This window comes from Parambassis ranga, chromosome 9 (assembly GCF_900634625.1).
Source record: "Parambassis ranga chromosome 9, fParRan2.1, whole genome shotgun sequence".
Lineage (NCBI taxonomy): Eukaryota > Metazoa > Chordata > Actinopteri > Ambassidae > Parambassis > Parambassis ranga.
Window position 1 is genome coordinate 174,042 of NC_041030.1, and position 22,733 is coordinate 196,774.

General features: G+C 41.5%; 1 protein-coding gene across 4 annotated transcripts in view; it reads right to left on the bottom strand.

The window, feature by feature from the left end:
* The window catches only part of mamdc2a (MAM domain containing 2a), a 59,193-nt gene extending 41,327 nt beyond the window's left edge, over positions 1 to 17,866 (bottom strand). For 3 of the 4 annotated variants that reach the window (XM_028414875.1, XM_028414874.1, XM_028414877.1), the window contains exons 1-6: positions 17,757 to 17,866; positions 17,504 to 17,623; positions 9,415 to 9,665; positions 2,025 to 2,109; positions 1,801 to 1,929; positions 214 to 470 (exon numbers count right to left, since the gene is read on the bottom strand). In XM_028414875.1, coding sequence (XP_028270676.1) covers positions 214 to 470; positions 1,801 to 1,929; positions 2,025 to 2,109; positions 9,415 to 9,665; positions 17,504 to 17,623; positions 17,757 to 17,805 — 891 coding nt within the window. In that variant the 5' untranslated portion in view covers positions 17,806 to 17,866. The remainder of the gene's footprint in view (positions 1 to 213; positions 471 to 1,800; positions 1,930 to 2,024; positions 2,110 to 9,414; positions 9,666 to 17,503; positions 17,624 to 17,756) is intronic. The other variant, XM_028414876.1, reaches the window with a different exon arrangement.
* Positions 17,867 to 22,733: the final 4,867 nt, after the last annotated feature.

Sequence of the window (22,733 nt, forward strand, 5' to 3'; positions counted from 1 at the left end):
ATCGAACCACCAACCTTCCGGTTACTAGACAACCCTGCTATACCACTGTGCGCCACTGTTGTCCCCTAATTTATATGTATATATATATATATATATATATATACACATATACATATGTATATATGTATATATGTGTGTGTGTATACATAGACCTTTGCTTCAAATTCTCTGTAACTGCACCTGTTTAACATTAAGTTGAATTCATATTCATACCTGCAGGGGATGAGGGGCCTTGATTTCGATGTAAACCAGAGTCCAACCAGCAGTAACAATCACTTCTGGCCTCCAGATCTCCTCAAAGACACCCAGCTGGTCTCTGGTGAATACTGAAAAGATATTTCCCCTCTCCTGTTTTCTGTGGAAATAGAAGGACAGGCAGCCTTCCATCGGCACTGTGGTCATGGGGGAGGTCAACTTGGCTACCTCTTGAAAATGTTTGGAGTACACAGAGTCCACATACACGAAGTGACCTAGAGCAGTGAAAGATGCAGAGTGCAACGCTGACATTAACATTTTGGCTTGTGTGTCTATGAGACATTTACTTAAATCAGACTTATATTACCTATAAGACTTAAAATATTATTCAATTATTATGACTCATGTACAATGACTTACATGCACACTGGTGTGGAGCTTAAGCATACTTTTCAGGCATTGTATGACACTGCTTGGATAACCACCAGCAACAATGATCCATACAAAACAACAGCAGTGTGTCGGGTCAACAAACTCAGAGTTACAGATCTCTACAGTCATGGACTAAAGTTTTGGCAGTGGCAGAAATTCTGTGTTTTAACCATTATTTAACAATGGCTACCTCCAAAGAAACTTTTGCAGCCATCATTGCTTTTCATCAGTGGCCTAACATGCAAGGAAAATGATGCTAAGAATATTGCACCTGAAAGAACTATTTACTGGATCATCAGCAAAGAGGTTCAACTGCTGTAAGGAAGGCTTCAGGACGTCCAAGATTCTCCAGCAAGTGCCAGGACCGCTTTCTTCTGAGGACTCAGCTACTGAATTGTGTAGCCACCAGTACAGAGCTTGCTTAGGAGTGGCAACAAGCAGATGTGAGTGCATGATGGAACACCATGTCACCAGGCAAAAATGATAACCAAGTGGCTTGGAGAGCATGCCACAACGAATTGCAGAAGTTATAAGGAAAAAAGGTCAACACTGTAAATATTGTATCTTTGTGCAAATTTAAAGTATTTGACAATAAATATATTTGAAAGTTATGAAATTATTATAATTCTCCTTCAATTTACCATGGAAACATGTGTACAACATAATTACAAGCAGCTGAAGCAGGAAAGTTTGAAAAATATGAAATTTGTGCAACTGCCAAAATTTTTGCCATGACTGTAGGCATTATGATGGATGCACTTGTTCTTGCTAATAAGAACCTTTTTCTTAAGGCTCTGTGCACTTACACAAGTATGGATTTGACATGTTTTGTGAAGCTTCTCCACAAGAAAAAGAAGAACATCTGAGATATCCGGGGGGGGGGGGGGGGGGGGGGTGTTTGAGACATATGGAGAATATATAACCATAAACCATAAAACCAAAACCATAAAAAGCAACACAGCTACAGTAAATAATACAAGAGAGGCATGCCAGCAGAAAAAAAATAATGAATTTCATTTGTTGCTTCATTTGTTTGCGTTCTCTTTTAAAGCTTAAACTCATGCAGTATTTTGGAAAAAAAGATATGCTAGGAGTGTATGTCTGGCCAAACAAAGGGGCAATTAATTTTAGAGACTTAATTTAGGCCGTAATGAATATGATAAATACACATACCTCTATAGTTGTTGGTGGTATTGTTCCCAAACAGGTTAGACTCTGTAGCTACACCCCCAACATACCAGTTGACATTTGGGTTCCAGCTATTACTGTAGCCACACATGTGATGCTCCTCAAAATCACACTCTGGTAACAGGAACAACCAAACACATTCATAAAATTAATGAATCAAAAAGAAAAACATGGTCTTCTCATGTCAGACGGATGTATTGCATACCAACCTATGCAGTAACCATTAACAATGTGTATTTCAAAGATGGCTACACTTTTCCCTAAGCCACCTGCGGGTCGTCCTTCTAGTAAAATCTGTGGAAGAAAAAGACCATTACATGATTACATTAGGTCACAATAATGTCACTTCACATCAACAGATTTGCATTATATGTTTATTAAATGATGCCAACATTTACAGAATTATATTTATAATAATATTGTCTCTCTGGATGGCATTACTTCACTTGAGTAAGACTGTGAGGAACCTCAGTCATGTTTGACCAGGACATATCGTTTATCTTGTACATTAAACAGATCTTTAACACTGCCCTCTTTCATCACTGTAATATTCTAATAAGATCAAGAGCATCCTGTCTCAGAGTGATGCTGAAAAGCTAGGCCATGCATTAATCATGTCCAGGCAGGACTAATGTAATTCTTCTACTTTAGGATGTCAGCATTCCTCTCTCGCCTGGGCTAGTCAAAAAACAAGCTATGGAGCTTGTATGGCTGCTGGAGAACGGTTCAGAAACTGGAAGGCTGGCTGGCAGAGAGCGAGGAGAACACACACATAATAGAGTTGAGCAAAAGTTTAGGCACCCTTTGATAAATAACAGATTTTGGTGATTTTTATAATTGAAAAGATGTTGACACAGACTTGGAAATAGAAAAAAATGCACAATATTTTCAGCAAACATAGTTACTTCCTATGCCAGGGTATATGCAGGAGGTTAATTTCAATACCTTTTTAAGACTTTTTAAAAACCTTTTAAAAATATTTTAAGACCTCATCGCCCCTTTATGCTGTTGTTAGCAACACATCTTTAACACTTGTAGTTTGCAATTTAACAGAAATGAGGCAAGCTGAAATTTGTGAAATTTCTCAGCTTGGGATGAATAAAGTATTTTCTATTCTATTCTATTCTATTCTGTTCTACTGAATACATTAAAACTTAACGCCGGTATATTGATTCCCTGCAGGCAGTGCTCAAAATTACACAGTGGGGGTTACGCCTGTTCTGTCCCTCTCCTGATGGTTCTCATCCACCTCCAGCACGAAGCACTCAGACCTCACCTGGCAATAAGGATTTCTATTTCCTGATTGGCTGAGAAATTCTGTTTTCTGATTGGTGGATAGGTCGCTAAATCCAGACAGCTATTAGACGCACAGGAAATTCATGTTTTTGTGGCTGTATCTTCCACATACTTCATCCTATGCGGATGAAAAAAATCAGGCATGCTGAGCCTGTCATTCTGAACACATTCATATGCTAATGTGATGATCCTCTCATAGCGCCACCTACTGGCATAATGAATTGTGTTCAGGCTGATTTACCATGTTCCACACCTCATATTTGAATAAACTCCTCCTAGGGAAATACTCTGATAGACCTTATCAAAAACGCAGCTCGATGTTACACCGTGTGGGCAGGGCAACGCCACAAAGATGACCCTTTGGCGCCATAGAGTAAGGTGCTATATTTCTTGATTTATTAATCCTACCTGCCTCTTACTCTATCATGACACCAACCCCTGTGCACCTTTTCATAGCACCTTCTCATCATATATGAGTGTGGCCACATGGCTCAGCAGCTCCTCCTGGAATGAGATGAGTCCCCATTTAACCTACAGACAAAAACCTCGGTATGCATAGGTATCACCTCTAGACGAGAAAAAAAGTCTCTTGGAGTTATCCTCTAAAACGCACAGGAAGTCCGCCATTTTGAAAAAAACTGCGCCATTTTGCATTTTTCACTCCCCGCACTTTTACGAACTCTTCCTAGAGTGTCCAATCCAGCTGAAAATTGGTCTGGTTACTAGGGGTGGGCGAATCGATCTAAATATCGATAGTATCGATACCAACGTTAGGATCAGTAATTACTCGATATTAGCGTGATGAGATCGATATTTCTGTGGAAGTTTCTCTTCTATACCTTCAGTAACTTTACTCGTATTTACTCGCGGTGCAGACAGTGCTGCTCTCTCACTCTGCTCAGTGCGCAGGCACACTCCACCCCTCCCCCTCCTTCTCCACTCTGCCGGAGCAGACGGAGCTCCTGATTGGCTGTAAAGTACAGCTAGCATCATGGAGATGGCAGAGAGGAAGAAGAGCGCTGTTTGGAGTTATTTCACAGCGACAGACGAGAAGAAGAAACTGCTACTTGTGAGGTGTGCAGGAAAGCGAACTGCCGCTGTGGAAACACAGCTAATTTACACAAACATAAAAATAAAGCAGCAGAGCCCAAAGTCCTCGAGCTGCAGAGTAAACAGAGGGAGGAGGAAGAGGCAGATCCCCAAATGAACCATGAACCAGAGACAGTGGTCACTGACAAAGGCTTTACTGCAAAACACAGGTAGATGATTTTAAAAAGTGAAGGTTTAGATTGAGTAATCTGCAGCATGAATTAATGGTGTCTTTCTGACTGCTGTGATAAGACATGGAATTTTAATATAATTATGTAATATAATAATATATTAAAGCATATTATAATTATGCTTTGGTGATAACTGTTGAAGGATCTTTATTCTTCATATTTAGGCTACATGCAGGTAGGTGTTAAACTTTTATTTAAACTTTTATAAAAGTATCTTAGTCATGCTTCACCTACATGATTCACAAAGAGCCATGGCTGTCACAAGGAGCATTGCTGACATGATTGTGCAGTTATAATTTCAAACTTATACAGTTCTGCACTTTTGTTTGCAGCTTGATTTACTTAACAAATGTTTCTTGTGTATTATTATTCTGCTAATCATGATAATCTAGGCAAAAAAGAAGGCAAAAAAATAATTATTTATGATCATGAAATTTCAAAGTAAAGTATCGGTATTGGTATCGGCGATACTGGCCCTGTATTTACTTGGTATCGGATCGATACTGAAATCTTCAGTATCACCCACCCCTACTGGTTACTCCTAAGGCATTAGGGACCAAAAGTTATCAAAAACGCAGCATACGGTCTGCCTGTGGCACCATCAAGACGTTGACCTTTTGCCAACACACAGGAAATAGATGTTTTTGTGGTTGTATCTCCCTCATACTTCATCCCATGTGGATGCAACTTTACAGTCATGCTGTACATCTGAATCTGCAAGCATTGATATGCTGATATGCTTCAGTCACTGTGCCACCTACTGGCCGGAGGACCTGTCTTTTGCATGTGTGTCTTCCTCCCTTCTGTTCTCAGCTCCTTACCCCGGATTTATACCGCACACGAAAGCGCAGCATGGTGCTTTACGGACGTAATACGCCCGTCTGTCTCACAACATCAATTTACACCAGGAGCGTTTCAGAAGCGTAGCGCTGTGTAGCGCTGCCTCCACACTCTCATGAGATTCACAAAGTCACATAGTAATCTGCCTGTTTATCTGAACGTTAATGTCCGCTCTATGTATCAGGCTGGGTTACAGAGCAGTTACTGAAAACTCAGTTTACTCCCTCAACACACAGGGCAGCTGCTCACCTTCCAGTCTGAGAACAGCTGCTGCTTCTTTCCCTGCCTTTTCCTTTATGATGTTGTCCTTATAATAGCATGTTATATCATATAAAATGCCGGTTCTCTACTTTTCAAACGGAATCTCTCCTCATACATGGCTGTGGCTGTTTCTCTGCCGATAGCGATGTTAAAAGTTCCTTTGTAATGGATGATGTATGCGAGGTGTGAAAAGTTTTGTAGCAGGGTCACAAATTGGCAAAAATTACCACAAAATTGACTTTTTTGTGCATCTTGGGGTGATACACATGTGTGCCAATTTTCATGAGCCTCCCCAAAACAGGCCACAGAGGCATGCAGAAAAACCTATGAAAACACAACATTTTGTGTAGCCAGTAGGTGGCGCTCTGTCAAATCCTCAAAATTGTTGTATAGATGTGTTTACGGTCAGACTCTAATCATACATATGACATTTTGTACAGATCGGACAGAAAATGAAGAAGTTATAGCGACTGCCTGTTTCCTGTGAAATGGTCAAACTGTGAGGCCACGCCCCCGCCACACCGCAATACTTTTGAAAGAGGGTTGGAATGCATCTATTCCCTATGGTGTCCTAAGTGGACACAGTGAATTACAGCTCAAATGCATGAAGTATGCAAGGCGTGAAAAGTTTTATAGCAGGGTCAGAAATCGCCAAAAATTACCAAAAAAATCAAAATGGCCGACTTCCTGTTGGGTTTGGAGGGGGGGTCCAAGAGATTTTTTTGTGCGTCTGGAGCTGATAAGTATGTGTGCCAATTTTCATGCTGCTGTGTCAAACTGGCCAGCGGGGCTACACTTTAGGGCAAAAAATACAGTGAGTTTCTTTGCAATGGGGAATGGTCAACTTTGAGGCCATGCCCCCGCCACACCATAACCCTTTTGAAAGAGTTTTGGAATGCGTCTATTCCCTATGGTGTCCTGAGTGGACACAGTGAATTTCAGCTCAATTGGATGATGTATGCGAGGCGTGAAAAGTTTTGTAACAGGGTCACAAATTGGCAAAAATTACCACAAAATTCAAGATGTCGGACTTCCTGTTGGGTTTGGAGAGGGGGGGTCCAAGGTTTTTTGCGCGTCTTGGGGTGATACATATGTGTGCCAATTTTCATGATCCTGTGTCAAACTGGCCAGCGGGGCTACGCGTTAGGGCAAAAAATACAGTGAGTTCCTTTGTAATGGCGAATGGTCAACTTTGAGGCCACGCCCCTGCCACACCGTAACAGTTTTGTAAGAGTTTTGGTATGCGTCTATTCCCTATAGTGTCCTGAGCCGACACAGTGAGTTTCAGCTCAATTTGATGAAGTATGTGAGGTGTGAAAAGTTTTGCAGGAGGGTCACAAATCGCCAAAAATTAACAGAAATTTCAAAATGCCGGACTTCCTGTTGGGTTTGGAGGGGGGGTCCAAGAGACTTTTTTGTGCATCTTGGGGTGATACATGTGTGCCAATTTTCATGATCCTGTGTCAAACCGGCCAGAGTGGCTACGCGTTAGGGGGCGCTATAGAGCAATTTTCCCATGTGCATTTCAACAGAGAGCAAATTTCTACATTTTTCGGGCGAATGAATTTTTCTACCAAGTTTGGTTAGTTTTGGGGCATGTTAATGCCTAAGGGTTTTAATAGGGCTCTTGCACCATTCGGTGCTCGGGCCCTAAATAATAATTCCTAGGGTTTCAATAGGGCTTTGCACCAACTACATCGAGCAGAGAGGAAGACAAGCACCAGAATAAAAAAGTTTCTGTTGGATTTTTAAAATAAAATGCTGTCAGACTCAACTCTTGCTGATTTAACACCGCAGCCACAGCCATGTATGAGGAGAGATTCCGTTTGAAAAGTAGAGAACCGGCATTTTATATGATATAACATGCTATTATAAGGACAACATCATAAAGGAAAAGGCAGGGAAAGAAGCAGCAGCTGTTCTCAGAGTGGAAGGTGAGCAGCTGCCTGTCAGGAGTCAGGTTTGAGCCAGGGCTTTTATTTTGGTGTTTTGTTATGTTATCCTGATTCTTGCTTTATTTTCTGTTTCTGTATTTACTTCCTGTTTTATTTTGAAATCACTGACCTCCCTCTTGTTTCAGGTGGCTTGACTTCCCCTTCCTCGTGTGCTCCCTCCTCCTCCCGGGATTACCTGCTCCTCCCTAATGTGTGCCACCTGTGTCTCATTGTCTCCAAGCCTCCCTTGTATATCTAGTCTGTCTTCCCTTCACTCGGTGTCAGTTTGTTTTGTGTCTTTGCGGGTTCATGTCGTCCTCTCTACGCCTTGCCAGCCTTCACGGACTTTGACCTCACGCCATGGTAAAACCTTGTTTGCCTTGTACCTTTTTGAACCTCATGCTAAGAAGAACCCTTTTGACTTTTGGAACTGAACTGGAGTTCGCTTTGATTTGTTTGTTTGCGAGAAATAAATGACTTTGATTGTTGAGAACCGCTCCTGTCGTGCACTTGTGTCCTCTCCTCATCGCTGAGCCCTGACACTGCCCTGTGTGTTGAGGGAGTAAACAGAGTTTTCAGTAACTGCACTGTAATACAGCCTGATATATAGAGAGGACATTAACCATCAGATAAACAGGGAGATTACTACGTGACTTTGTGAATCTCATGAGAGTGTGGAGGCAGCGCTACACAGCGCTACGCTTCTGAAACGCTCCTGGTGTAAATTGATGTTATGAGACAGACGGGCGTGTTACGTCCGTAAGCGCCACACTGCTGTTTCGCGTGCGGTATAAATCTATGCTCTATAATAAAAATTCAAATACAAAAATTATGTTTGCAGAGATTCAAACCTTTTTTCAGCCTTTCAAAAAATTATTCAAGGTTTCAAAACTTATTTTAGACTTGTAAAAAAATTTTTCAGGCTTTAAATTTTCAAACATTGAATTTCAAGGTTTCAAAACATTTTTTTCGGGTTCAGATTCAACGCTTCTGGGACGCTTATAAAACGCGCTGCTCCGTGGCCAGTGTAAATAACTTTTATGAGTCTGTGGTTGCCAGTGCCATTTTGTTTGCTGTTGTGTGCTGGGGCAGCAGACTGAAAGCAGCAGACACAAACAGACTTAATAAACTGATCAGAAGGGCCGGTGATGTTGTGGGGGTGGAGCTGGATTTCCTGACAGCAGTGTCAGACAGAACGATGCTGTTTAAGCTCCAGAAGATCCTGGAGAACAGCTTCCATCCTCTCCACCAAGTGCTGCTGAGGTGCAGGAGTACTTTCAGTGCCAGACTGATCCCTCCTAAATGCACCCCTGAGCGCCACAGGAGGTCATTCCTTCCTGTGGCCATCAATCTGTACAACTTCTCCCTCTGAGATCAGACAATCTGATCTAACAAACTGTCTTGTTAATTATATCCATATTGGATTTATTGCAGACACTGTAAGAATTTACTGCACACAGTATAGGTTGTATTATATATGACTAACAGTTTTCACTTGCCTGGATTTAACTTGAATGTTTATTAATGTTTAGAATTTTATTAGGTTTTATTTCTACTATTTTACCTGATTTTATATTTCTAAATTTTTAACTAATTTTTTTGAGTATACATGGAGCACCTGGAATGCAAGCAATTTCCCCCTGGGATCAATAAAGTATTTCTGATTCTGATTCTGATTGTACCAACTGACATTCTATCATCCCTTCATGTCTTTGGATCTTCTAAGTAATCCTCCTTTAAGTTGGTTTTGTGTGGAAGGAATTTGGTTTGGTTATGCTGGGCATACACTTGATATGTTAATGCTAACTCTTCATTTTTTAAAATATCTTATGTTAGTAAAAGATTCAGTCTTCTCTTTTAAATACATAATGAGTGGTGGGGGCCAATCCCACAGCTTTTCACACATCATAATGGATCAGAGTGAACAGTGACTTTTTCCTGGACACCTAACCACTATTGTGTTCATTATGGTCTTCAAAGCTACCTACCTGGTAAGGGATAGCGTTGTTTGGTAGGTCCACACTTGCAATGAGCCAACTATCAGAGGCTTTGTTAGCAGTCCAGAGCAGGTAGTCAAAGTTATCACTGGCCAGTCTCAGATAGAGCTGCAGGGAACCGCCTCCACTGATCTGGTACACTAGCCTCACACAGCTCCAGTCCTGCTCATCCAGAATTGGACTGACAAGAATTGCCTGTTCCTGTTCGTCTAAGAGGGATGAGTCCACTGATATCAAATGTCCTATGACAACATGAAGAGATATATGTTGATGAACAGGTACAACATGGATAATGCTGTATATACACATATACATATACACACACATCACTTCAATTTGCATCACTTTCCACTTGTATACATATATCAATACACATCTATAGATTATAATAGATGTATAGAGGCAGGTCTACAGATATTGCCCAGATATTGCAGGTAATGCCTCAACTCAATTATGCAGGCTCATAACTTTGCAATGTAGGGGTTGATTATGATGACTGACACCTCGACATCGAAAAGTCAGAACCAATAGATTTGAAGGGCAGTACTAATATTTGTGCTAGACTCACCAAAGACCCGCCACATGGAAGAAAATGCATTATGTGCTAAACTGTTGCCACATTCTCCCCAAAAAATGTCCTCCACAAACAAAAGAAGGTAAGGTAAATCAGATGAGGTGGGGTGTGGGCTCAGTTAAAGTTGTTTTTTTGTTTTCTTTTTGTGCGCAAGGTAGGGCTGTAGCGTTTAAAAAGGTAAGGCAGTTTTATCAGGTCCTTTTAACTCAAGCAAGAGGCGTTATTATCAGCTTAATAGGACCTGCCTGACAAAGGAGTAGACCAAAAGATCATCAAAAGCTAGACATCTAGTGAGAGAGAGATGAGTCTGGAAAAGGTTATAAAGCCATTTCTAAAGATTTGACACCAAAGCTTGCATAAGTGTAAAGTTGAGTCCATTTACGTAGAGTGCCTCGCACAATAGGATTGTCCGTATGAGCCCCCACTGCTAGTGGTAGTGGGCCACACATAGATGTTAGGTGTCAGGGCTTAGCAAAAAAAAGAGGACACAGGCGCAGAATGCGGTGCAGTGCTCTGAGCAGAGTCTTTAATAAAAAGGCCAGGAGGGCAAACAGTCTCAAGACCAAACACAAAATCACACTTGACGTGGGAAAAATGCAAAAACAAAACTTGATCATAAATGAGAGTCCAGAACAAGGCAAGGCAAAGTTACCAGGAGATCGCGAGGTCAAGGCTGGTAATGTGCACCCACATTACCCGAGGTGACGAGACAAACTGGCACCGAGTGCAGGGAGGACGCAGACTAAATACAAAGGGAGCAGGGTAGACAACTAGATACAGGTGTGACACATGAGGGAGGATCAGGTAATCACCAGGAGGAGGAGGGAGAACACAAGGAGGGGGAAGTCAAGACACCTGAAACGAGAGGAGTCAGTGATACAGAACTTAACAGGAAATACCAAAATAAAACAGGAAGTAACACAAACCAACCTCAACACAAAAGCCCTGGCTCAAACCTGAAACCCTGACATTAGGGAGACTGGTGAACATGCCTGCCATTCCATGAGAGACCATTCTGGTCCTTCCTCTTTAATAAAAGTAGTGTACAAAATAGTAACTTTATGAACGTTGGCTGCCCAGTAATAATATAAAACCTTTGGCAGTGCTAGAATACCATTTATTTAGAACAGATTTGCGTATGCGTGGTATAGTTTTATTCCAAATGAATATGCTAATATATACTGCTCAAAAAAAGGGAACACTAAAATAACACCTCCTATGAATGAAATATTGCAGGCAGCAGAACGTTCTCCACGGCATCTCCAGACTGTCATGTCTGTCACATGTGCTCAGTGTGAACCTGCTCTCATCCATGAAGAGAACAGGGCGTCAATGGTGAATCTGCCAATCTTGGTGTTCTCTGGCAAATGCTAATCGCCTAACACAGTGTTAGGCTTTAAGCCCAAGCCCCACTTGTTGATGTTGGGCCCTCATACCACCCTCATGGAGTCTGTTATTGACAGTTTGAGCAGAAACATGCATATTAGTGGCCTGCTGAAGGTCATGTTGCAGGGCTCTGGCAGTGCTCCTCCTGTTCCTCCTTGCACAGAGGAGGAGGTAGCGGTCCTGCTGCTGGGTTGTTGCCCTCCTACTCCGACCTCCAACTGCAGATCTTTATGCCGAAATTGGATTTATTGGTAAAATCCGATTTTTTGGTTTTTACAAAATAATATGTGACTGCTACCACTTTCTGTCATGGTTTCAGCCAGGTCTTTTATTTTGTAGTTCATTTTCTGTTTGTATTAGGTTTAGTTTTACTAGTCACTTCCTGTTTTATTTTGAAACTTGATCTTCCCCTTGTGTTTCAGTTCTGTTTACTTCCCCTTCCTCATGGGTGCTCCCTTCCCCCTCCTGTGATTACCTGCTCCGCCCTAATGTGCTTCACCTGTGTCCAATTGTCTTCCCGCCCTCCTGTGTATAAAGCCTGTGTATCCTGCCCCTTGTTGCCAGTTCATTTTGTGAGTTATCCTGCGACACAGCCGTTCGAGTAGCCTTCCGCTCTTGTGATTTCCCCAGTGAGTTTTCTGAGTGAGTTTTGGAGTTTCTTGTGAATGAACTATTTTGGATCTGACTACTGTTCGTTGCCATAAAACACTGAGTTTGCTTTCACCTCCGGCTAAGTCTGCATTTGTGTCCTCCGTCTCACAACCCCCCTGACACTCTCCTGTGTGAACGGACTGAAGTGTCTGTGGTGGGATGGTGATGTGAATGCTTTTAGTGACACTGACTTCATTCATAATTTCAGAATGACAAGAACCTTTGAATACACCCGCGAGTGACTTTCTGTGCCACTTTCACGGCAAGACAGTCGCCATCTCCCTCATCTGTGAGCAAGCGCTTTGGAGTTGGGCTCTACTTCCTGGCAACAGGCACTTGTTGCTAACTTGTCTGCCCACTCATGTGTCGCAGAATTGTGACGTCTCTCACCTTTCACTGACGCAAAAGTCGGACATATGCTGCATAGCCGTTCAGACTGAGGTTGCATTGTTAAAAATACATATCTGATTTAGGACCACATATGAAAGTGGCCTAGGTTGGATATAAAAAAATTGAGCTTTTCAGACTGTCATGAAAATATCAGATACAGGTCACATATGGGCAAAAAAATCAGATTTGGGTCACTTTAGCCTGCAATCTGAACATAGCCTAAGTGTTGCTTGGACAGGTTGAGTTTACAGAAGTGTGAGTTGTCAGTCTTTTTGTGTTCAGCTTCCTGAGAGACCCCACATCCTGTTTTCTCACTAAGATACCAGAACCTTTTGTCTTTTAAATTGTGATGTCTGGACCTCTTAAATCCTCTCGAGGCATACCATGGGGGGTGTGCCGTCCTCGGTATATGTCCGCTATACTTTTGACAGGCCAGTTAAACTCATTTCCTTTTTCCAAGACTCTTAAGATGACAAGATAGACTTCTTGTCTAACAGGTTTATTGGAGTAGGAAAGTGTAAAACTATAATAAAAACTGATTGACGCTATGATTTTTAACACTCAATATGCATTTTCTAAAACTGAATAAAATAATATTTAAACGTTGTTTGTCTAATAAACCTTAACAGAACGTCACAGAATGCAGCATCTACTTGCAAATAAATCATACAAACAAATTCGCTTTTACATCAAAACAGGGGGCGTTCCTCATATGTAAATATTTTTTCTTCACTCTGTGTTGACTATTGTTTCTTTGTGAAAGAATAAAAACCTTGTCAGCCAGCAGAAGTCTCTATTTCATTCTTCACCAGTATATGGGAATTTCCACAGCAAAGTCCTCTGCTAAAAGTGTAGGATTGAGTCACCAATAGCTTGCTTGTTCTGGAGCCAAAGCTCCATGATGACAGCTGAGCGGTCTGAGATGACTATACTATTATAGCTACACAATTTCGCGATCGGGAGCATTTTTTTGTCTAGTCAAGCTAGGCGCCATCTTGGAAAGATAGTTGGAAATCTTTCCAACTATGCGGGGTCATCGCAGTCTTCTCTCCTATGCTCTCGTCTCCTATACTCTCCTGTCCTATGCTCTCCTCTCATTTCCACAGATATACAACGAACACGTTTACAACCAAACTTTCCTGCTACCAGTAGGTGGCGCTATGACCATATCATCCTATTAGCATATATATCTGTTCAGACTCGGGTCCATAGCAGTACTGTAAAATTTTGTCCACATTGCATAAAGTATATGGGTAGTACTGCATAAAATATAGCGAGTTCCTTTGTAATGGTGAATGGTCAACTTTGAGGCCACTCCTCCGCCACACGGTAATACTTTTGAAAGAGTTTTGGAATGTGTCTATTCCCTATGGTGTCCTGAGTGGACACAGTGAATTTCAGCTCAATTGGATGAAGTATGTGAGGCGTGAAAAGTTTTGAAGCAGGGTCACAAATAGGCAAAAAATGGCCACAAAAGTCAAAATGGCGGACTTCCTGTTGGGTTTGGAGGGGGGGTCCAAGAGACTTTTTTGTGCGTCTTGGGGTGATACACGTGTGCTAATTTTCATGATCCTGTGTCAAACTGGCCAGAGGGGCTATGCGTTGGGGGTGCTATAGAGCCATTTTTCTATGTGCATTTCAAAAGTCAGCAAATTTCAAAATTTTTTGGGCGAATGAATTTTTCTACCAAGTTTGGTGAGTTTTTGGGCATGTTAAGGCCCCCAAAAATGCGATCTAAGGGGGGGAAAGAAAAAAAATAATAATCCTAAGGGTTTCAATAGGGCTCTTGCACCATTCGGTGCTCGGGCCCTAATAATCCTAAGGGTTTCAATAGGGCTCTTGCACCATTCGGTGCTCGGGCCCTAATAATCCTAAGGGTTTCAATAGGGCTCTTGCACCATTCGGTGCTCGGGCCCTAAATAATAATCCTAAGGGTTTCAATAGGGCTCTTGCACCATTCGGTGCTCGGGCCCTAAAAATAATGCCATTGGGGATTGTTAGCCCTTGGACACTTTGCATTTTCAAATCTGGCCCTTCCTGAAAATAGTACACCCCTGATCTAGAACATCCATCCAGATTTTCACCTTTTCACCATTCTTCCCTGAATTTTTCTCTGGTAAAATGTTCTCAGCTTAACTCTACATTTCCATGGCAACCAAACAGAAAACACTGTGGAATTTATTATCCTATTCTGCGACATTGGGTGTAGTCACAATCTCAAAACCACGGCTGCTGGCAATTGTATTTGAGTTTGTTAATGTTTTTATGAACCTCACTCTGAGCCTCTACAAAAGCTGACAGATTTCAGTGTCACAGGGAAAATGAAGCATGCTAGTGTGGCTTGGGTGGAAGAGAAACACACTTTATAGTTCCACGACTTATCTTAACAGAACATAAACTGTGCTGACAGCTTTTTATAAACAGAGCTGTTTTGGGGCAGACTAGCTTGTTGCACACAGCAAAAAAGCATGTCCTCTTCTCTCTTGTTTTTATGGTTTTCTTTTATATCTTCCTAAATTTCAGTAATTTCTTCAGCAACACAGACTGAAACACTGCCTAGATAACAGAAGTAAACTTTCAGCATCAGAGTTGTAAAAATAAAACTTCACTTGTACAAGGAATAAACGCAAATGCTAAGATGAGCTGAAAATTATACTGGGCAGACCATCTGTGAGTGTGGAAAATGCCAACACATAGTCAGAGCAGATGAGTCATATGTCCACAGTAGTGAATGGATGGAAATACTTTAAGTAATTAATTACCTCGCTGGTTAAATTGTTGTTGATGATAACAACTTTTTCCCTATTCTATGATGCTATTAACTAAATATGAAGCCTTCCTCCAAAGTCTAAGAAACAAACTATTAAAAAGGAGTAAAAGTGTAGTCACTGTTTATCAACTTTCCAGCTACTAAAAAGTCTACCATACACACCACTGTCCACTGCTGATTTCTATGCAGGGAGAACTGTAAACACTGGAGTCTTCTCTACAAACTATGGTATGATACTATTTATAACAGGCATTTTCCCATCTGTTAGAACATTTGCATATCAGACAGACATACCTACAGACATAATTATCAGTGTATACTGGTTAAGCAGTAGTGATACAGGAAGACAGTAGAACAAAAACCTGTTAGAAGCTAGCCAACCGATACAGCTAGTGACAACGACGTAACTATGACAGGACTACGTTCAGTTGTTGAAGACTTAAGTAGACACAGACAACATGACACAGGTGAATACATTTCGGGCGGGGCAGGTAATCGAAACAGGCAGGAACACAGGGAAGGTAAAACATGAGGGAATACACAAGGAATACAAGACCAAATCATCAAATCAAATCAATCAAAAAAAAAAAACAGGAAACAGACTAAATTACAAAACCCAAAAACAACCAGGAACTCAAGAGAACAATCAAAACCCACAAAGAAACCCAAAATACACTTAAATAACCAAGAACCAGAACACAGGATCCTGACAAAGGCAAGGAAAACCCAGGACCATGACAGACAGAACCCTAGCCACTGCCAAAGTTGTTGTCTTACACTGGCAACTCTAAGAATATAGTGCATCTTTTCACACCAAATTACTTTCAGATGAAAACTGATGGACAGGGCTCTCAAGTCTCACGCATTGATAGTGAGACACATGCATTTCAACAAGTTCACACGCTCACATGTCACACAGCATTTCTCACATGGGGAAATTTCACCACACAGAAACTCCTATAGACTTGCCTATAAATGAGTCAAAGGCAGACAATGGACACTGAATTGACGACCTATTGGCCAATCAGAAAATAGAATTTGTTGTTGCTGGGTGAGGTCTCAGTTTCAGCTGCAAGCATGTGTTCCATATGGCATATGACTAGCCAGGAGTGACATGTTCACATGGTTTTAAGGTTTCCTAAAAGTGTAGTGGTTAGAGTGCTGGACTATGGATGTTCAATCTTTAAATTTGCTGCTTCAAATCCAGTGAGGAGCCAGATGCAGGGAAGCCTGTGTTGCATGCTTCCAGGGAGTTATTATTTAATCTGTTTTGGAAATAGTTATTAAGCATTTACTTCTGTACATAAATGTTCAACAACCTGTTAACATCCACCAAAATAGTGCTGGGGGTATACTGTACGCGTATGCGTTTGATGTGCCCTGCACTGGGACAGCTGAATGAAGAGTTCTTCACAGTATGCACAAGTATGAAAGGACCGGCCCGGATTTTGTTCTTGTTCTTGTTCTTGCCACGTCGGGAACACGAGAACAGATTTCTCTGTTCTCGTGCAGTGTGTAACAAGCTTAAGTCACGTGACTCTGCCTCCTTTATCTAGTCTGCGTTCACTCAGAACGAAGCCATGAGTGAAGCTGACATTAAGTTATTTGTAATTATAACAATAAAAATAATCGTTCATTAATCGTAATTAAGGAAAAAGCCTCAAGTATTCATGACACTACTTGATATAACCCCAGCCCTACTGTATAACACATAAAACTAATATAATAATACATAATACTAATGTGGAAATTCTCATGACCGTGGAATAGGGTAACCACTCTACTGCCGTAATTCTTCTCACAATCAATGCAGTTAACACGTCATGCATGGGGGAAAAAAACCCCTCAAATACCAGATACCTATAATAATATAAAAATACCGTGATATAGAATTTTAGCCATACTGCCCAGCACTACATCAGAATGCAGGAGATGCATTCTGGTGCATCTGCTAAATAAAAAATTTCTAGGGGACGACCCCCAGACTTCCCTCCCCCAGAGGTGCCCCCCCAACATTTTGAATGCTTCTGAAGCAGAATGGGAGAAGGGACAGAATATTCACCACTGTTCCAGGAGCCTATATGGGACCACTGCAGTGTTTGTCCTAGTGTCATTTGTGATTTTAGTATAAATAAAACAATGTGATATAGCGGATTTTTTTCTTTTTGAAGAAGCAAGTTTAGGCTGATGGGACACTGGGTTTGAAAGAGGAGTCAATGAAGCCATCTATCCAGCAAGTTTAACTTCAGGTCACATATGATATATATTACTCATATCATACATTAGCAGTGCTCACGATGACGCTGTACCTTCTTTATTCACAGTCCAGCTGCCGTAGTTGGGGTCTGAGGAGTAGCCACATGTATCCAGTTCAAAGCTGCAGGAGCCTGGCAGCTGCCGAGCCCGGACACATACGCATAGTAGCAGCACTGCAAGAGAAGCGACTGCATTCACCATGCACGATATCTGATCCTCAACACTGGCTTAACACGACTAAACATTTACTAAACGCGTGTTTAACATGCAGAATCCTGGTAAAGCGTTTTATAAAATACTACTTACCGCGGAGAGAGAGGCACAGTCTGCTCATCGTTACAGTTCTCTTGTACATCACTGATATATTCCCTTAAGAAATGCGACTGCGGCTCGTAGAAGCAGTCTCTCGTTTTTCACATGCTGAAAGAATGCCAGCGGGAGGGATCAAGATCAAGTATGCTGCCAGACAGCTGGATCACGATAGTGAGGTCAGGACTGTAATTCTACAATTTCAGTCATCGTAATTACAGTTAAACTTATTTTCTAAGGCTGTGAAAAATATATATAATGTCAAGGTGTAAAACAGATATAAAAAAACATTAAGACTGAAGCTTTAGTTTATATCGCAAACAATAACTTATGTTTCAATCCATTGCAATTAAACTCAAAGTATTTCCCAGACAATACGCTCTTACCGAGGTTAGTAATTCGGGGAACCAGCGGCAAAGTAGTGCACATCAAATAAAACTTGTCGCTTTTAGATGGGTAAACAATCAACCAGGATGACGCGCAGGCGAACTCTCTTTTTTTTGAGCAATTAAAAATACAAACTCTCAAAGAGGATAATACCAATAATACAGAAGAAATGAGGCACAATATAGGCTACAGTGCAAGTGCAAAGAACAATATGTATATAACATATTAGGGGATTTCATGAATAATAAAAAAAATAATATGACAACTGACAAGGCTGTGGCTCACCAGAAGCGGAGGAACATACCAAGACGTATGAACCGTAGAAAGCCGTACAAATCATAATTCATTCTGACACATATTTGTATATATATGTATATATACATATATGTTGTTTTGTATATATAAGTATATATACATATATGTGTGTGAGAAGAATATATGTTAGGTTATGTGAGAGGTAGAATATATGTATGTGAGTCAGAATGAATTATATCTTGTACCCTCGTAAAGACGGGAGCAACTCCACATCCGTGACACTAAAATCCAACGAAATGATGAGGGGAAGAAGGCCCACCACCAGGGGAGCTGGGCAGGGGCGGAATGGGACAACTTTTCAGTCCGGGAGTTTAATGGCCAAGGCCGGGCCATTATTCACCACATGAAAAATTAGGCAAAAATATAAACGTTTTTTTTTTTTTTTTTTATAGCCTGACTTTAAGCAGTCCTGAAAAACAACTTTACCACCACTCCATTCAGCTGTGCCTGTGCCCTCCCTAATTTTGGTTTCATCAATATTGTCTGCCTGGCTTTGCTCCTTACATGCTACAAAAAGCAAGCCATAAAGGAATTATTTTACAGCACACTTATTTTACATTGAATAATTTCATTTTTAGCCTATTTATTCGATTATTTAATTACACTTTTTAAATATATTATATATCATGTAAATTCATTTTAATAACCATTGCCTATGTATACAATGCATGAATATTTATTTTTAAAACTAGCTAGCCTATTGTTTAGTTACTGGTGGTTGTCACGACTTGGTGTTATTTATGGTTTTTGATGTCCTTGTTTTGGGTTTTTAGTTTGATCTGTGTTTAGTTATTGTTATTTCCCTGTAGTCCTGGTGTTTCCCTGGTTTGTGTGTAGTTGTCCCTGATCCTGGAGGGTCATCAGATCTGGGTCCACGCCCTGACCCAGAAGGACTCTCAGCCCCAGCGACTGGTCCAGTCACTGGGGAACCCCCAACTCTGGCTTCCAGCCCTGATCCTGAGGGGCCCCCAGCCTTTGGTTCCTGTCGGGACCCTGGAGGGTCCCCTGCTTCGTCTTCGTCTCTGGCTTCCTGTCGGGACCCTGGAGGGTCCCCTGCTTCGTCTTCGTCTCTGGCTTCCTGTCGGGACCCTGGAGGGTCCCCTGCCTCGTCTTCGGCTCTGGCTTCCTGCTTCGTCTTCGTCTCTGGCTTCCTGTCGGGACCCTGGAGGGTCCCCTGCTTCATCTTCGGCTCTGGTTTCCTGTCGGGACCCTGGAGGGTCCCCTGCTCTGGTTTCCTGTCTGGACCCTGGAGGGTCTTCTGCTTCGTCTTCGGCGCTGGTGTTCTGCCCGGACCCTGGAGGGTCTTCTGATTCGTCTTCGGCACTGGTATTCCGCCCGGACCCTGGAGGGTCTGCGTCTCCATCGCTGGTGGTCTTCCGCCCGGACCCCAGAGGGTCCTCAGCTCTGTCCATGCTGGGCTTCCGCCCGGACCCCGGAGGGTCCTCAGCTCTGTCCATGCTGGGCTTCCGCCCGGACCCCGGAATGTCCTCAGCTCTGTCCATGGCTTCCGCCCGGACCCCGGGGGGTCCTCAGCTCTGTCCATGCTGGGCTTCCGCCCGGACCCTGGAGGGCCCCTGTCCCCTCCATTTCTGACTCTGCCCCCCAAGCACCCCAGACTCGTTTTACGGGACCTTTGTCTCCGTTGCCCCTGTTGGCCCATGGCCAGGGCCTTCATGAACTCTGGGTTATTTTGATTCATTTCTGAGACCTTGAACTCTGGCTCCCTGTGTTTTTTGTTTGAACCCTTGTTTTGTGTTTTTAGGAACGTCTGGGAGCCATTCCTTGAAGGGGGGGTTCTGTCACGACTTGGTGTTATTTATGGTTTTTGATGTCCTTGTTTTGGGTTTTTAGTTTGATCTGTGTTTAGTTATTGTTATTTCCCTGTAGTCCTGGTGTTTCCCTGGTTTGTGTGTAGTTGTCTAGTCTTGTCTTGTGTTTCCTGTTTTACTTTGGTAGTCCTGTCCTCCCTGTGCATTGTCTTGAGGTTTGCTTCTTGTGTTTTCCCTCCTCGTTGATTACCTGCCCTGCCCTTACCTGACAGTGGTAACATAGCACAACGTTCAAAGTGACATGTGTGTAGCTTAATGTATTTATGCTAGTTTTTAGTTAAATTATTAATTAAACAACACGTAAAAGTAAAAGACTCAATGTGACAGTAAGGGCCTTGTAGTTTTCCATGCCATGTTTTGTTCCAGATATTGGGTGTTAGAAAAAAAAGGAAAAGAAATCTGCAGTAAAAGAGATATTGTTGAAAGTTAAGCTACAACAGTGAGTGGAATTAAGTTTAAGATTGGGTTATAAATCTGAATTTGCAACACTTTATTTACATGTTGTGTCTGTGCTTAACACTAAGCTGATTGGTCAGGTGTAATGGATTGTGGAAATGTGAAAAGATGAGGTAAATAAAGAAATCAGTTACAGAGAGATGGCGGCTGTGTGAATGCCTCATGCTAATAGATTACATTCTGAAAGTTCTCTGCTTAATTTAGTAATAAATTAGAGAGACACATCATTGAATGTGGCTAAAACAATCCTATTAAATAAATAACAGTTTTAGAGAATTTTATGAAAACTTATAAAGGTCAGAATGCCCACAAACTACAGAAGAAAGGCATACATTTCTTGATCGGTTTCAATTCCAGATGGTGACGGAAGCTGCTACAAATGAACTAGAAGCTGATTTGACAATTGAAGAAATTTCACAGGCTATCCAAAATATTCCAGATTCCAGGGCCCAATTGAATTCTACAACTATTAATCCCACTTAATATGTTTGAATAATCATATCAAACAGGAATTTTCCCTCCCTCTTTTAGACTAGCAATGATAACATTGATTTTAAAACCAGGAAACCCCCCCACAGAATGCTCCTCATCAGACACATAAGCCTTATCGGATGTGACATTAAAAATACTTTGTAAAGCCTTAGTAAGGAGACTAGACCCTTAGTTCATAATGATCAGAATGGTTTTGTCCAAAAATGACAAGGATTTCACAATATTAGAAGAGTTCTTAATATAATTCATGAAACATTTGATGCAAAAGATACAGCATTACTCTCACTGGATTCCCGGCAGGCGTTTATTAGAATGGAATGGCCATACTTATTTAAAATTTGGCCGAGATATGGTGTTGCTACATAGATAGTCAGTTGATGTTATGGATGAACTCCTGTAAAGCTCAAGGACAGTAAAGCTCTGTTTGTTGACAATATATAAATGTTTATTATTTACTGATTGACAGGTCAGAAGTCAAATCCTGAGCCTGGAGCAGACCCATCTGAACCAAGTCTTACATCTGATCTAGAACGACGATGTTGTGAACAACCTGGTGACTGGTGCAATCCTCATGCTGACACACACAGGCCTGTATAGCAGGAAGGCGTCCCACACCTAGAGCTGACCTGTTATTTCTTCAGGTTCTAACATGTTTGGTGCTATACATGGAAATAAATATCTGTTCACTGAAAAATTTAAATGTGTTTGTGGTCTATTGCATTAAATATTAGATGTTTTACATTTGTAATTTTAAAATGCTGCACAAAAAATGAAAACCAGATATGCTGGCAACAGTTTACTGTATTTAGAATTAAATAAAATACATTACATATATACAATAGAACTTAGAAATTATTATCACATGCTGTCCTCAGGCAGGTGAAGACTGGTTGATGCAGGTCAACAGGTCAGGTGCAGTATCTGGTCATTATAAGATCACAGAGCTGTGAAGAGAATATCACAGTTACATAATGTACAGTAATCACAGCAAGACATAAAGGGTGCACTAGTAAAACTGAACAATAACAGCAGCAGGGTCAGTAAATGGAATAAAACCTGCTTCAAAATGCAGAAAGCTGCCGACCAGAGCCTGTTAGCATCATGTTAGTAAGTAACTGAATGCTGGTTTAACATGCTATGCAGTGATGAAAAATAATCAAATATTGTAAGAACAAAAACTCACACATGATCAGCCTACCTGTCCTGGGGGGACAAACTGGTGCAGCAGGGGTGGACCACCACCTCACATCATGGATACTGGACTACTTGACAACAGTTTGTGAGGGCACAGGGCTGTGTGTCTGATGTGGTCATGTGCTTTTTTTATCATGTAAATTGTGATTTTTCACCATATCGAATCATAATGTGCAATAACAGTTCAGTACTGAATTCACTTTATTCTGTTATTTAATTAAGCATTCATTCACCTTGTGTTCATTTCTATTTATCTATTTTCTATATTTTTTTCTTCTTATGTGTGCTGTTCCTGCTGTAA